The sequence below is a fragment of the Bacillus rossius genome, chromosome 6 (genome assembly GCF_032445375.1).
Source record: "Bacillus rossius redtenbacheri isolate Brsri chromosome 6, Brsri_v3, whole genome shotgun sequence".
Taxonomy (NCBI): Eukaryota; Metazoa; Arthropoda; class Insecta; order Phasmatodea; family Bacillidae; genus Bacillus; species Bacillus rossius.
In genome coordinates, this window is record NC_086334.1 from 50,907,470 (window position 1) to 50,924,749 (window position 17,280).

The window sequence follows — 17,280 nt, forward strand, 5'->3', positions numbered from 1 at the left end:
AGTTCTTTTTATGTTGCGTTTACTTCTTTTTATGACCATTAAAATGTATTCCAGAATAGTTTCGCTACCCTGAAGTTTAATTTGGCACAACAACATATATTTATACATCCCCGATATTTAACGAAATTGATTATATATGACTTAGGGCGGTATTCCAAGATGTTTCAGTAAGGTAGCAAATATGTACTGCCTTGTTGGGCAACTGCCGTACCCTAACTCTCGGGTCATATTCCAAAACATGTCCTAACTGAACCTCTGTAAGGTAACAGATCGGCAGGCGTTTTAATAAACGAGGACTTGTGCGAGGCTATAAACAGTTGTACTTCGTGGAATCCATCGTAATTTTAGCTTATTTTTTAAAACTATGGAATTATAATGTAAAATAAAATATTTAATTTAAGAATAAACGATTAATTTTTGGCCGTATTTATGTTTGCTGTTTTTTTAAGATATTAGGGGGGGAAATTGTAATCGTAAAAGTTCCGTTAAAGTTCATTAAAAAGGAAAAAATATATATACAGTTATGCATCAAATCGGCAACAGATAAGACACAAAAATCAGTGCCCTAAAAATAAGGGACTAGCCGTGTCCTATCGTGCACTTGGAATATGGTTAGGGTACAGGTATTGCATATTCAACACCTAAACCCTGATTTTTTAGTTTTGGAATACTGGCTTTAAAAAAAGCTCACAATAATTATTAATTTGATTCTACTGTGGTTGATTCAATATTTCATATGGAAGTAAAAAGAGATCCAACTACAAATTTTTCTTCAATATCTGCCTTGAAACTTTTTTTATTTTTTTAAAGAATGGTTAAAACAAATTTATTTTCAAGAATTTGCTACATATGTGATGATATCTGAGGATTTATTGTATTTATTAGGGAACATTTCATTCGACAGCAGCGAAAGTTAATGTGGAGGGTCGCTGCCAGGGGAAGCTTGTTGCCTGATCTCAGAGGTGGTATCGCGTATAGCACGGCTTGCACTCAGGAGAATGTACGATTTCTGACGCTCCATTGCGACTTTCTCCTGCTCGAACAACCCCTTCTCCAACTTCAGCAACCAGACATCCTCCTCTGGCTCCTCCTGGTCTTCCTGCTCCAGACGATTCTGCCTGGCCTCTGCAATAGCCTGCCGTCTTCTCACACTCGCTTCCAGCTCCTTTAATACCTGGTCTCGCTGCCACATCAACCGCTCCCTAGACTCCAGGCAGTGGTCAAGATTGAACAAGGCATCTTCGCAGACCTACACACACCGAGAGATCAATGTTCGCATGCACATGCTTTATGACACTTATAAATACTGTGTTAAAGGGCATTTAGTAATTCTACCAGTTTTTATGAAGTACAGTTAAAGTTTTATTTTTGGCCTAGTTGTTAATTTTTTTTTATCACAAGTGAACAACAGAACATGTATTTGTTTTCTGTACATGTTTATAGATGTGAGTTAATAGAAATAAGTTGGTTTTAAAAGAAAACTACATTTTTTAAAATGTGGGTTTAAAATGAAAACTGGACAAACAGATAGAAAACAGCATCACAAATATAATAATTTGATTATTTTGGCATAAAAAGAAGTTTGTAGTAACATTAACGAAGAAGTAAGATGTGTACTGATTAGACCGATTTTAAAGAATTTGGTGTTGGCAAATGTTTTTGATGGTAAATATAATGCAAGAACTATAAAGGCATAATATTGAAAGAGTGTGGGGATTATATTAATATTGACATTGGATGTGTTATTTCTGGAGAGATAAAAATGATGCGAGGGTATATGATAGGATAGCACAGGATAGGAGGGTATTGAAAATGTGCCGAACTAGTATGTGCGTGTGTGTATGTATATGTAGTTATAAAATGAGTCAGGATCACGATGCACGCCAGGTTCGGATCTGGCTGGTGGACCCACACGGCCATTGACATCACATTAACGTCTTCCATTGATGTAACGCATGCCACACATGTCTAGTTGGATTACAAGGGTCCTCGTTCTCCTCCCCCACCCTTTCTCCACCAAACACGCCTCGGGCTATTATCACCTTTAGCACCCTGGGAATTCCAGGCTTACAGAGACTGCCGCGATGAATGTTATGAATAAGAGTCGCTGTTTAGGGTGTTTTGGGGATTGGGTCGGCCCGGGAGGACGCGAAGCATCATAGATGCTTTCGTCCCTTCGAGCAGGATGTTACGGGTATATAAGAGTCGATGCCGCCCTCTACAGGAGTTCCGAGAGTTCGGAGAGTTCCGCGAGTGAATGGAAGCGCGACATCGGCGAAGAGGGCGAGAGTCCCCCTCAAGAGAGTAGCGCGACGTGGAGAGACAGGACCATGAGAGTGCGACTGAGTGGCGCGAGGCCGTGTGTGTGAGGACAGGCGCGAGGTAAGAGGTGAATTACTAGCAAGCCTAGCTCCAGTGAGGAGTGCAAACTGTGGAACTTGACAGACATTGAGTGACCTGAGAATAAACATTTTAAAGTGAAAGTGATTGGTAATCAGACATTTTTAAGAACAATTATTTATTAGTAATGTAAATATTAGTAATTAATAAAACTGTAATAAAACTTAATTGGGCTATGCCTTACGAACCCAGTTCTCCCACATTATACTCATAACATTATAAATGACATAAAACATCTTAAACCTCAATTCATGTTATAGAAATATATAATCAAAATAAATCTCCTTTAGTAAAAAATTTCATGAATAATGCTTGTTGCACCACCCAATTGCAAGTCAAAAACAATGCCAATCATGTCTGACATCACTAGTAGTGTTTTAACTTTGAATAAAATTATTATTATCCCCTGGTGTCGTCTACAAATATTTATATCCAATGATATTACTTTATAAAGTGCACCCATATTTAAAATACAGTCTGTATGGAAAATTTTCGTGGCATAAATTTAATGAGTTGCTGGAAATGGTAATACAAGCAAATTTTTTAATTTTTTTCAGGACATAAATTTAATGATTTGCAGGGAGAATGCCAAAATAAGCCATTTTTGTTGAGGAACAATTATCTGTAAATGCAACCCTGTCTGCCATTATCGACACAGTTTTTAACTATGTGGAGGGAGCTACAGAACTTCCTTCCGAGAGATGTCCCAGCTTCTATTCACAAGGTATGTAATGTTATTCTATGAGGTAGGTTATGAGAAACGCATTTCACACTTAAATAATAAAACTATTAAATTAGAACTATTAAATCATTACTCTCTCACTACACAAATCAATCACCTTTTTTTTTTATCTTAGTACAATATAAAAAAAATACTAGAACAACTAAATTCGTGTATTTACTTGTATTTCTACAGTTCAATATTTACTGTGCATTTAAGGGTTTCCTTATGTTGATAAAATATAATAATTTTAAAGGGAGTAATGTTAAACACATTAATTGCTCATTAGCTTTAAAAATAGGGTTCGTATTCCTACATAATTATATATGATAATTGTAATTATATTGATCATGTCTAAAAAATATTTCGTCCACACTCCGAAAGTGAGTAGACTGTTTTTATTTACTCTTGAGCTACGAGTGGGGCTTGCAGAGGCCTTAATAAAGTGACAAATCCAATAAACTTGGATGAACTTGATACAGAATATTTAAATCTTTTTCATTAACAATATGCTAACGTACTAGAAGAATACTAAGTTCTGTCTTATAGATAAATTACCCAATATGTTTATTAATTAACAAGCTTAGATTGTAAAGTAAGTTAACAGGATGGGCTGAAGTACCTCTCCTCTTAGTGCACGTCGCTCCTCGTCCACCAGCTTCTCCCACTCGTCTAATATGTGCTCAGCTTTATCGGCTCGTGATCTATGGGATTCTATCGCCGCCTCACGCCGCTCCAGGCTGAAGTGCATATCCAGCAGGCGGTTTTGCCACTCTGTGGCCACATGGAGGCGCAGGGCCGTGCAAGGGGACATATTGCTTATGTCATAGTGGCTGTCAGCATGCACCCAATCGTGGCCAGACCACTCCACCTCCTGCGCCTGCAGCTCTCTCGCTGTCTCCACTAGACGCTGCTCCAGTTGGTCCTGAATGTTCTGGCGCTTGCGCAGGCAGTCTTGTCGCCTGCACAGTGCATGCTTTTGCCTCTCCAGCACCTCTTCCATTGTAGTGTCTCATGCAAAAATCAAAATCACTAATATTATAATTGTTACACACGATGTACACAGCACTAACATGAGTTTCGCTAACATTACAGTCACAAACTAACCACTAGTAAATATACCAATATGCACAACATTCAACTCAGCTGATTCCACATGTACAATATAAGCTGAAATGTCTCTATCAACATAATAATTAATTGATAAATACAAACAATTGTTAACAATTGTGTATAAAATTCCGTTAATAGAATATAGTGATTTATTACTCTGAGAGAAAAATAAAAATAAAATTTTTACACAACAGAATTGTCAAAGATTTAATGATGAATAACTTTGTGTGACTGAAAGCAAATTGTCTTAAATAAGATATTTTTAGACATCTTGTCAAATATATTTTGTAATTGAATAGAACAAGCAAACAAACATGATATTGTATAGCCGACCTCTTTAGCGTATTCGGATGCCCACCAGCTTCTGAGTTTTAGTCCCAAGTAAGGAATGGGTGTAAATTGGAAGAAGTTATTGTGATTAATAACATCATTAGAATGTGTAATGGTGGCAGGATTGAGTCTCTAGTAGTTTGCATTGTGTTATTGACCATATAATATTACAAAAAAAAAGTGTAGTGCATGCTCACTCCGTTTATGACCCCGAAGTATATTTGCTCATTTTTGCTACAACATATATTAACCTTACAATATAGACTTGATGATATTATTATTAGTAGGTGATACTTAGATCAACGTTGTTTGGGTGGAATTACTTCTAACGCTTTATGCGCCATGAGTTCTGTAGAAAGTAAAATAACATTGTAATTATTGAAACCATTGAAATAGCATTATTGTTTCTGTGCATCTTTGGTAACGGGCAGTATGTACTCATATATTTGTAAATGCTGAAATACAGATATATGTAATTATAGTTGGAGCCATATTTAAATTTATCTAAGATTATTTATATATAAGTAATTTAGGGGGGGGCGGCAAGTAATTCCACTTTTAAATTTTATTTAATAGAATAATATTTGAACTACCCGCCAAGCCGCCACCGTTGCGTCTCTGCTGGAAGAGGTTCTGACGCCATCCGCTAGATGACACCACATTAACAGGTAAAGATAGTTCTACTTTCCGGCGTGAGAGTCGCGCTTTTATACTAATCTCCGTTTCCTATGTACTTTATTTTCTCTATGAGTTAAAAGATACCATAGAACTTATGTTAAGGAATCGTGTGGTAGGGTGTTATACGATTAATATTTGTTTAGATTATAATACAAGTTTAAATTTTGGTAAGTACAATAGCATTCAATGTTAGAAATTCAGTATATGATTTTTCTGAATCTTGTTCATTGAAGTTATTGTTTCAGAAGTAGTGTCGATCAACAATTTTAGATATTGACATATGGTTCGTTATACAATGGCATGGAAACGGTGACGGATCTATCGCGTCTGCTGCTTCCACAATGTATGGAAACTTAAATTGCAAACAATGAGATTGCATTTCAAGGTTACGAAATATTTAATTTATGTATATATATAGACACACACACACATGCATATATATGCTTCGAATTCGTAGCATGGACAGAATTTAAACAAATAATAAAAATAAACTACATAGTGATAATATAAATAGATATTCTTGTACTTATACAATTAGAACATTAATAACAATCATTGTTACCACTGCAGCGGGTAGAATTATTACGTCGTGGCATTTTACATTAGTCGTACGTAGCAACGTAAACGGAAGAGCTCATCGTTGCTGAGTTAATTCGCGGTTCTGTCTCTGTCTGCGTGCTATTGTAGAAACCCTGTTCGGTGAGATCCTTTGACCTGATCCATCTCAGCTTCCTTGTCACTGTAGAATGGGTCTAATGCTTGATTAATTAGTAACATAATTTACTGGTGTTTGTGAAATTAACTTAGTGTACTATACACATAGATGTGCTACAGGTCTAATTTGTGGCGGGAAGACTCATTTTGGTAAATATGTAGAGTAGCGGTATATGCGAAAAAAAAATGCTAAAAATCTGAAAATACTTTCATTCTATGCTCTTTCACTTCCTCTTTTCAAATCAACCGGCGGAGATAAGAAATTACAAATACTTTAGGAGATATCAAATTTTTTAATTTTGAACATGTAGAGTAGCGGTATTTGCGAAAAAAAAATTCTAAAAATCTGAAATTACTTTTATTATATGCTCTTTCACTTCCTCTTTTCATTAAAACCGGTGAAGATAAGAAATTCAAACACTTTAGGAGATATCGAATTTTTTAATTTTGCAATACAACACCTATACAACCATTCGACCGCCGACATTTTTGTTATTTTGCCGTGTTCGTGAATGCGTAATAAATAAAATGGTCGATTAGGTCAGGTCAGTTACATTATTAATACTTTCAAACTAAGCGGACATAAAAAATTATGTGAATTAATTTTAATGGCTGTTTAGTTTTAAAATATTTATAATGTAACTGACCTGACCAAACAAACCGGGACAAAGGATGAACAGTAGGAACTAAAATGGTCGATTAGGTCAGGTCAGTTACATTATGAATACTTTCAAACTAAGCATACATTAAACATAATATGATTTAATTTCAATGGTTCTTTATTTTTAAAGTATTTATAATGTAACTGACCTGACCTAACAAACCCGGACAAATTATGAACATTAACAACTCACGTAAAATTTTTTTGTTACTTATTACTTGGCCAACAATATCCAAATAAAAAATAAGACTTTAAAATTAGAAATGTTAAAATCCCACCTAAGTTGGAGGCTGGTACATTTCCTTTGCCATTAGAAGGAAATGATGTAATCGTTCACCTACGTCGCGATACCTCTGACGGAACATTAATAAATAAATAAATAATCACGTATTGGTTCATTTGAATACTGGCCAATCACGGAACTGTCACGTGACAAAATTGTCCAATGAGAAACATAATAGATACTCGTAAACCAGAAACAATTATGATCGCCGCATGAATACACAGGTATTGTGATGAAAATTAAAAAATTTGATATCTTTTAAAGTATTTGGAATTTCTTATCTCCGCCGGTTGATTTGAAAAGAGGAAGTGAAAGAGCATAGAATAAAAGTATTTTCGGATTTTTAGCATTTTATTCGCATATACCGCGACTCTACATATTTACCCTCATTTTTGTCCTAGAAATTCAAAGTTGTATTTTATGTATAGGTGGTGGATTGTAGCTTTTTGGTTGTTTAGGCATGAGCATGCTTGGTGGGGGAAGGATGCTTGTTTTTTTTTTTCTGAAACAATGGGTTAAGCTATTATTATCTTTTCCTAATAAATAGTAGGTAGGTATATATTGTGTAAAACATAATACATGGATTCTAATAAGGCAACCAGGGATCACAGTGGGTGGGTGGTTATATCATGTTCCTCCACTATGGGTATCGTGGTTTGATTTAGGGTGGAGTCGCACACAATTTTTCTTTGCAAGTAATAAATGTTGGAGATGTTGCAGCAAGCTGGTGTTTTAGTAATTCTAGAGGAGCAGCATATGCATGTTAAAGTAAATGTGGAATACTACTACTTTTCTGCAAAGGTAATTCTGGAGAGCCACCTTTCTGTAAAACTCATAGCAAATATTCTAAAATGCTTTTGTTAACTGTACCATAATGCATATCCTGATATGTATTTTAAATAAAATATTAAAATAAAGCCAGGAATTGGTTTTGTTAGTGATGCAAATATAATTACCAAAATATTTTTAATTTTGAAAGTTTGTATTAAACTTTGATGAACATTTTTCCCTTGCAATTGTTCTTTGTAACATATCTAATTGTATTTCAATTGTAAAATATTAAAATACAGTATGCAGTTAAATATGTTTGTGATGTAAAACTGTACTAAAGCCAAAATATTTTTTATTTAAAAAATATGAATTATAAAACTTTGATATAAATCAGATATTCAATTAGGAACATTTACCATTGGGATAAAATTATTGTAAATGTTACCTGCAATGAAAATATAGTGGTATAAATTTCTGTATTGCTGAATAACGTAGCCCAGGCTGTTTTCCACGAAAGATTGCCCAGAATCTGTTGTGGCCACTTTACTTGATCCTCTGGTTCTCTAGAGATCTCTGTAGGTAATTGTCCCATATTGCATATTTGTTAATGATGATATGAAAACTGTAGTGACAACAGAATCAGGGCAATTTTCTGGGCTGCATTATTAAAGCAACATAAATTTACATCACTATATTTACATTACAAGTAATATTTACAATAATTTTAAAACAACCATTAACAGAAAAATATTATTGTTCACATGTGGCTACACTAACTACTTTAATTAGTTATTATGAGGGAACCCCTTGTTTAAATACACTGTGCTTTTACAGAATGTTTTAAAAACATGTTAAGAAATAGATTTTTAAAAACATTTTGTAGGAAAGTCATAGCATTCAACATTTATCTAAAAGAATATAGGTCTAAACATCTGAAAAGTAGTGCTAAAATGGGTCTGGTGAATCTGTTAAGGTGGTGTAGCATTACCTTTCGAAGGTATGTACTACTTTTCAGTAGCATGTAATGTATTTCTCAATTGAAGGGCACTCACTCATCCCAAATTAATAAAATAAAATACTGAAATTGTGTTTATTTCGTTCCTTACATTTAATAGTCATTCTGTAAAAGGGTAAAGCAATGATTGTATAATTTTATCACCTTAGGTACAATTATATTTTAGTATCATATTCCTGGAAGGATGTGATTCCACCAATTTAAACATGGAGTATAAAATAATTCTACTAGGCCAGGGGTCGGCAACCTGCGGCTCGCGAGCCACATGCGGCTCTTTGCATGTGAAGCTGCGGCTCTTTAGTTCCGTACCAGAAATACCACTCTAGCATTCATAGTAAATCCTCTCAACACAAATGGTAACGAAGTCCACATTGAGCCATTAGGAGTTGATACTGGATCTCTAGAAATGCAATTGATCAATTTAAAAAGTAAAGCTTTGTGGAGTGGAAAATTTACAGAGTTGAAAAGCAAGTTGGAAGAGTTGGAGGTCCCGAAATGTATGTATGTAACGCAACAAAAGTGGACAGCTTTAAAATAAATGCCGCGAGTTGAGGCACTTAAATTCGACGCATGGAATAGTCTTCCTGATTGCAACAGTGAGGTGAAAAAGTTGGCATTTGGAGTGCTATCTTCGCATCGACATATTCGTGCGAGCAAGCGTTCTCTTGCATGAATATAATTAAAAGTAAAGTAATAAGCCAACTAACAAATGAAAGTTTAAAGTCGTGTTTGAAACTTAAAACAACAAGTTATGAGCCAAATTTATTCAAACTTTCTAAAACCATGCAAAGCCAACACTCCCATTGAATGTGTTTGCGCAATTAATTGTTATTGAAGTACAAGTTAGTGCTGTAAGTAAGTGTTTAATTGTTTTAATTTTTTACTAATATAATAAGTGATTATCAAATAAGACCATATCATCTAATTTGTTGTGAAAAAACACTACTTATATATGAATAAATTTTTCTTATGAATAAATAGATTAGTTTTTTTTATCAAAAAACTTTATTTAATTATGCAAGTACTATTTGTTGTTGGCAAGAAAAATTTTTGTGGCTCTTTAAAAACTTTGAAATTTTGTAAATTGTAATTTTTGGCTCTTCCGACTCAAAAGGTTGCTGACCCCTGTACTAGGCCAATTAATTGTGTTGCAGGCATTTGAAATTTCAGTAGGGGGGTTATATTAGGCATTTGTGAAGATGTTTTTTTGAATGTGTTTGTGAACATGAATATAATGAAAGGTTGGTAACACTAGTTCAGCAAAATTGACATACGGTATCCATCATGGAGTTAGGACTTGTTGGGAGACAGCGTGCTGTGATGTAGTTGCAGTTCACTCGCCATTGCCATGTGGATGTGGCCGCCCCATGCTATCCATGGTTTAATGTATTTTATACCTATGGTATTTTCATATTGTAAAAAAAAAACTAATTATTACATGGAGTGGTCAACGTCAGCTAAATTTTAAACTGTTTGTTTGCCTTAGTGTGTATTGTTTGACCGGTTGTAAGTTGTTGTGAAGGTGATTAAATAAATTATGTATGTATGTAGTAGTTTTGGTTGATAGTTTGGTTTCTTTAATATTATTTTCTGAGGTTAGGTTTTTGCACACTTGCCTGAGTTTTGCAAAGTTAATGGTCAATTGGGTTAGTCCAGCCACATTAATAAACGAATGTGTAATTCATGCAGTTAACCTAACAACTCATTAAAATGTTAAAATCCAGGTAAACTACTTTAAATATTATAATGCAGTTTTATGAATTGATAGGAGAAATAATTTTGAGGAGCAGATATTTATTTTTTATTTATGCACCAATCTCTTTTATCTTTTACATTCAAAATAATGCTTCTTTAGCTTTATTAAAAATACTTTATATTGGTGTGAACATGTGGTTAATTTAGGTTAGTGACATTGAAAATAGTGAACAGAGTTTTTCGGGATGAGTAGGTATGTAAAAAAAATATAATTTTTGGAAATTTTTTCACATAAAAGTAGGAAATTATCAGATTTTTCACATTTAAGATTTAGAGTTGCTGCTTCCCAGAAATAAATTGAATAGGTAGTTACTAAGTAAAAGGTTGGGTAGGTTAGATCAGCTACAGTAATAACTTGTAACATCTGTGTTAATTTCCATGCGCTGCCACTATAGCTTTTTTTGTTAACTTTGAATATTTTACTCACTTTTCAGAAAAGAAAAGAAATAACAGTATTAAGCTTGGATGCTGATAAATTTTATTTAGTTCTTTTGGCCCACTTGGCCCCAATAAGCGATGACTTTAACATTTACATACTTACTTTCCTAATTATGTATTTTTCAGTATTTAGTTTTCTCATGTGAAAGGTTTAGTTAGGTCATTAACATTTAAAAATACTGTACAATCATAAAAATTTATAAATTCTTGCAGAAGGTGGGTTTTTTATTTTTAAAAAAAAAATTATTTTTAATAAGTTGCATTTGTATACTGTGATTTATACATATCTTTAGAGCTGTTGGGGAGTGTCACTGTGGTGAATCTTAGGGTTATCTTGCTGCAAATAAATGTTGAATGGTTTACGTGCTTCCAATACCATTTTGTCTTTTGCATTATTGTTGTATTGTTGTGCTGACTGAAAGTGAAAACTTTTGTAATACACCAACTTTTATTTGTGCAATATTTCATATTAATTGCCATATATTTTATCAATTTCACAGTGTGGAAATTTTTCAATGAATGTTATTGTATGTGTACAAGCAGTGAAAGATTAATCTCCTATGTATTGTGCATTTCATGGTATTTTACATTTGGGTACATTGGCTAGCTGATTTGAACAAAAATTGAATTTTAGTTTGATTAAGTTGGGTTAGTAGTATTAATTAAGCGTAAAAAACATTGTTAGAGTATTAAAATTGTTGTAAAAATTTAATTTTTTTTCCCCTTGGAGAGTGGAGTTTCTCACGTTTAAGTGATCGTAAATTAATTTAAAATTTGGGTAAGGGTCAGCAACATGTAAAATACTGTAAAATAATGGAAAAGTATGAATTAGTTGTTAAAAACTTTGAAAGTCTGGGAAAAGTATGTGGTTTAGCAAGTTAAAAACAAGATACTATTGATGGAAATTATTGAAATCACTGTAATTTACTTCTTACAATGATTATAATAATTTGCTATTGTAAATTTACTCAGTTTTAATGCTTCTTACTGCTCAATTTTCCTTGACTTCACAGCTCTTCCCACTATTGAGTATTTCAGATGATGATAGGAATTAAAAACCGCCATTTTCCAAGACAGTACAGAAGATTTAGTAGTACTCAAAAATAACATTTTCAAAAAATAAACATTACTTTCTAGAATTACTGGCATTCTGGACAAATATTGTGTAATAAGTATAGAAACTGCTGCTTTGAAAATCATTATAGGCCTAACATGTATCAATATTTACCACTACCACTTCATTTTTACCTTCTACACTGAGATAAAATTGAAAAGTGTTGGAGGTCGTAAACATAAATTATATTAACTGATAAATAGTCTGCAGTTTGCCAAAGATCACTTGTCATGCCGTGGGTTGAAGACCAATGCTTTAAAAGTTCTGAATCCCAATTGGATATTATATCTGTGAATATTTGTGTTTATTTTTTTATTCTTTATCACCCCTGTAATTTTAATGGTGTGTGTCATTTGAAATTGACAACAAAACATTACGGAAATAGATAAATAGCTCTTCTAGGTTGGTTATTAATAAATCAGTACTACAATAATCTTTTTCAAACTAAAAAATAAATTGGCATTTTAAGTACTGGTTGTCAAAACAGCGAAAACTTCATTAAATCCAATGTAGCATTTCTAAATCACTTGTTGATCAAGTTTTCCACTAAAACTGCTTTATTTGCTTAGAATGTTGAGTGAACAGCATTGCAAGTCTAAAAGTATGTACCATATAATTATTTTATTGAATACTGTCAACCGGAGTGGCAGCAACTCTGCATTTCTGTGGTAGAACTGGTTCTGTTGATTTGTTAGGTATGCAAACAAAAAAGTTTAAAAGTGCTATTTGTTTTTTTGTTGTAGGTGAAGATGCCAGCTGCTGAAGATGTGGGTACGAGCTGGGCAGATGAAGTAGAAGAAGAGGGTTCCGGAGGAGCGTTGCCTCCGTCCACTGAAGTAATTAACAATGGCTACAAGGTTATCACAGAGTACAAGCTCAATGAGGATGGCAAGAAGGTCAAAGTTGTTCGCACGTTCAAGATCGAGCGCGTGATCGTGTCAAAGACGATCGCGCTGAGGAAAACGTGGCCGAAGTTTGGACAATCCAAGAACGACAAGCGGGGCCCCAACCCGGCCACGACCATAGTGGCGGAAGACGTGTTCATGCAGTTCATCTCGAGCAAGGAGGAAGAAAACAAGCAGGAGGAAGATGTGATGGACAAGTTGAAGTCTGTCGGCGACAAGCTGGTCAAGTGCAGGAAATGCAACGGCGACCACTGGACGACCAAGTGCCCCTTCCGGGACACGGAACTGCCTGCCGGCAAGATGCTGGACGACAAGAAGCCGAGCGGAGCGACCTTGAGCAGCGTCAGCTCCTTGGGCGACGACAAGAGCAAGCAGACCAAGTACGTTCCGCCCAACCTGCGTGGAGACCCCAGCAAGCGAGAGGGTTTGACCAACCCGAGGCTCCGCGATGATGCAACAGCCATCAGGGTGTCCAACCTATCTGAGAGTACTACCGAAACCGACTTGGAAGACCTGGTGAAGCCTTTTGGACCCATTTCGAAGCTCTACCTTGCGAGAGATAAGCAAACTGGCATTTGCAAGGGATTTGCTTACATTCACTTTAAAATGAGATCAGATGCAGCCAAGGCTATTGCAGCTTTGAATGGGCATGGCTATGATCACTTAATTCTAAATGTTGATTGGTCGAAGCCTCCAGCGACCAGTAATTAAATGTTAAGAAATCTTGTCACATAATATGTATGAGAGTAATATTGCTATAAGAAACTCAACTGTTGTATTCTATGGACACAGACTACCATTTTCATTTTAATAATTGTCTGTATGATGAATCTGTTTAGATAAACCTCCATGCAAATATTTTGGTAGGCAGTGCATTTTAAGAATGTTACTTGCTTGTTTTGGTTTTTATGTTTTCAAATATTATTACATTGTAAGTTTATAAAAACAAAGCCTTTGCATTGTATTAGCTATGAATAAATGTTACTTTATGTACAGAATAGGTAGTCAAAAGTTTATTTAGTTGTAGAATCATTACTTAGAATACATTTGGATTAGACAAATTTTAATGTAAAAATTGATATTTTTAATTAATTATTTGGTGTGTGGTATAAAATGAATTTAGACAACTTTTTTTTTCTTTTGTAAGTTAGGGAAAATTAAAGCACTATTTATTATATAATCCACATTCACTTAAATGTGTTTGCGGCTGAATTATTTTTTAATATAAATATAATCAAAATTATGAACATGTATGTATTTAAAATGTTATGTTGGGAGGGAGAGACAGAAAGGTATGAAGGTACAATGCATGTTTATCAACTAAGCCATGTTGGTCATGTTTTTTTTTTTGCTTTGTAAAGGTTTGTCTAGAAATTTAGTTTTAATTATGAATTACTGTAAAATTGTTTTGATGAGGAGGGGCAGGAGGGGAAAGGATTTATGGGTACATATAACATGTATGCGGTTCATAATTTGAGTTTTATTTTTCTGTGCCAAATATTTTTGTATAAAAATCTAAATACAAAATTATAGTCTTCATAAAAAAGTACATTTAAGTAAATAAAATACACTTGAAGACACAATATATAAAATATTTATACTTTTTCTGGTTACTTAATTTCAACACATATCTCAATAATCTGAACTTGTGTTATATAGTAGTATGTATAACACATGCCAGCTTTCATGCAGTAAAATTACCCTCTTTTATCGCATAATCGTCGAACCTATATTTTAGGGCGTCAAAATTAGGATAAAAAAATCTCTCGCGTAATCGTCCCATTATGTTTTTGGTCCTGCTATGAGATTCAGAGCGCTTTGTGAAGGTATTTTTTCCGAATAAAACTATGTATTTTAAAGTAGAAATCTAATATTAATACGTACATTACCACTTACTTATTTATTTAACGGAAATACAAAGTTGTCTGATGTGTAAATTTTATTTTAAAGATGTTTTTAAACGTTATAACCTTTATCTGTTCGTTTGCGTCACCGCAGTGTACCACTTACAAAAATGTAGCCAGTGTTAGTTGGCATCATTCATGTCTGGTTGTTTCTTCCCATATAGAGCGCGCACACGTAGTCGAAGATTGATATCTCACTGATTGCATGCAATGCGCGCTCTCTGTCGAGTACCGAGTTAACTATATTTGATGGCCCGTACCCTTGTGGTAAGTGTGTACTATGACGATAGTTATGCATTCGTTCAGGCTTGAATTTGGGTCACAGATTTTGTTTTTATATTTGAAGTTGAAAGGTTTTTCTTGCATGACTTATTAATTTAAATTGTTTGTCGTGCTCTTGTATACTCCACTTTTTAAATAAACATACTTTCCATGAATGGGTTAATTGTTTTTATGAATAACTTTACCTAACGAAAAAAAATAAATTCTGCATAAACAACGCACCCCTACTTTTTCAACTTGATTTTAATATAAAATGTGCCATGATTATGCGATAAAACACGGTAATTAGGGGACACAATAAAAAGAACTAAATTAAACAAATTACATTGTGTTATGTGGTTGGCACAGGTGGAGCTTGGGAATACAAAGATTCAGTATTCTTTTGTTATAAATTTGAGCATGTCTTATATACATTAAGCTTTTGTTTTGAAAATATAACAACCATACAAATATGAGTGGCCTTCATTTCAGTACGTATAGTGTTGTCAGAGTTTTAGGGCTGGTTTTTTAGGCTTAAAGTGTAAATCAAAAGAAAATACTAATTTTATTTGTTCTACTAGGTACACCTTTTTTTTTATATAGTCAAATACACCACAAAATACTCCAAATTTTAATCCAAAACATTAATTTAACTCTGTACTTCAGACATAAATACATATTAAATTTCTTTACAATCTTAACTTTACTACTTATGCATTACACAACACACCCAAAACTGAACTCTAAAGAACTAACATTCTCTCACTGACTGTTGATGTTTGAGTTTGCATCAGTTGAGACTTATGTAGGTCGCGGCAGGCCTTCCAAAAAGTCCATTACGGTATAACACCTCGAGAAACCAATCTTCTCTATAGTAGGACAATGAGAGTTATCAACTCTTCTTGACCTAGGTTCATATGTTAACTATTACAACTCCTAGGGAGTAAAGTGACGGCAAGTAAAATAAACCTTACGGCCGCAAACAGGGTCGATGGTGAAGGAAAGGTGTTGCAAACTGGAGCCGGCTTCCCGTGAACAATAAGCCTCACAACTTAGAGCCCAAGAAGCAACAAGGAGGAGCAGCAAAGATTCAGCAAGTAAAGAAAATAGAACCACCCAGATAAAAAAAAAATGTCAGCTCATCGTACCATGACAATTTCCCACTAGCTAAATAATCTATGTAATATCCATGAAACTGTACCTAGGTTGGCTAAGTGAGAAGAGAATGTTTCCAACTCTACACCATCGTGACTTATTATTCGTTGCTGTCTTTTCTCATCCTTCAGTATAATTTATTTGTGATTTGTCAATTAAAAATCATCCAGCCATTTCACACTCATGTAGAGATGCAGTTTCATTCAAAAAGTGAAATTGCTTGTTTTTTATCAAGTTAGAAATATTTTCTGTTTTATTAAATGATTGTTGCTATCACCATAGTACTCACTTCCTCACGAAATAAGACGTCATGGTTGCAAATTGAAACGATAGATTTATTGTGTTCACATTAGTGCAGTTTATGTATGAAGACAGTACACAAATAGCTTATATCATGGAAATACTTCAAAACTATATGGTGATAAGCCATTTAAGTTTGAGAAATCCTTTCAAATTAATAAACAATAACAAGAACAGGCATACAACATAAACAGTTAAACTAATGAAATCGTCTTTCAAGCACGAATATGTACTCGAAGCAATGATTACCTTGTGATACTTGCATTCTTGAACACATCAATGAGTCGTTCCAGTTCCGGACAGCCTTTTCTGTATGACTTTTGTGCCGCATGACGAAAGCGGCTATCCACTCCTTACAAAATTTGTAAGTATTGTTGACATAATCTTGAAACTGCATGAGTACATCGTTTAGGAAGTGACATTCAAAATCGGGGAAATTTTCTATGCCCACTGACTTGGCATACCGAGTCCATATGTCCAGAACATACCAGTAGTTCAGGTTCAGATATTTGGCCAAGCAGCAGAACCCTCGGAGGCCAGGGAAAGCAGCCTTGCGATGCCCATATTTATTAGCTAACTCTAAATATGGCAGAGAAGTATCTTCATTGTAAGCACTGACTGGTTGCACGCCAATAAGAGCTACCATGCAGGAAACAACGATGTCCTGTGGCAAGAACGCTTCCTCAGACGTAAATGCTGCAGCTGGGTTCTGTATCAGGGTTGGCTTCTTCTTGCAGCCCATGGCCGGGCACAGCAAAATGG

General features: G+C 34.5%; 2 protein-coding genes across 3 annotated transcripts; one reads left to right on the top strand and one right to left on the bottom strand.

The window, feature by feature from the left end:
* Window positions 1-852: 852 nt before the first annotated feature.
* On the bottom strand, window positions 853-4,441 carry LOC134533169 (golgin subfamily A member 6-like protein 4). 2 transcript variants are annotated; one of them, XM_063370534.1, is made up of 3 exons: window positions 4,229-4,441; window positions 3,744-4,153; window positions 853-1,249 (listed from the first exon to the last, which is right to left on the bottom strand). In XM_063370534.1, exons 2-3 carry the CDS (start codon window positions 4,122-4,124, stop codon window positions 914-916), a joined length of 717 nt encoding a protein of 238 aa, XP_063226604.1. In that variant the 5' UTR covers window positions 4,125-4,153; window positions 4,229-4,441; the 3' UTR covers window positions 853-913. The 2 variants fall into 2 exon arrangements, with proteins under 2 accessions (XP_063226604.1, XP_063226603.1); XM_063370533.1 differs by having other exon boundaries at window positions 3,744-4,132; window positions 4,229-4,428.
* An 818-nt stretch (window positions 4,442-5,259) lies between these two features.
* Window positions 5,260-13,896, top strand: LOC134533171 (eukaryotic translation initiation factor 3 subunit G). Its single transcript, XM_063370535.1, has 2 exons — window positions 5,260-5,409; window positions 12,737-13,896. Exon 2 carries the CDS (start codon window positions 12,743-12,745, stop codon window positions 13,607-13,609), a length of 867 nt encoding a protein of 288 aa, XP_063226605.1. The 5' UTR covers window positions 5,260-5,409; window positions 12,737-12,742; the 3' UTR covers window positions 13,610-13,896.
* The last annotated feature ends 3,384 nt before the right edge of the window (window positions 13,897-17,280 follow it).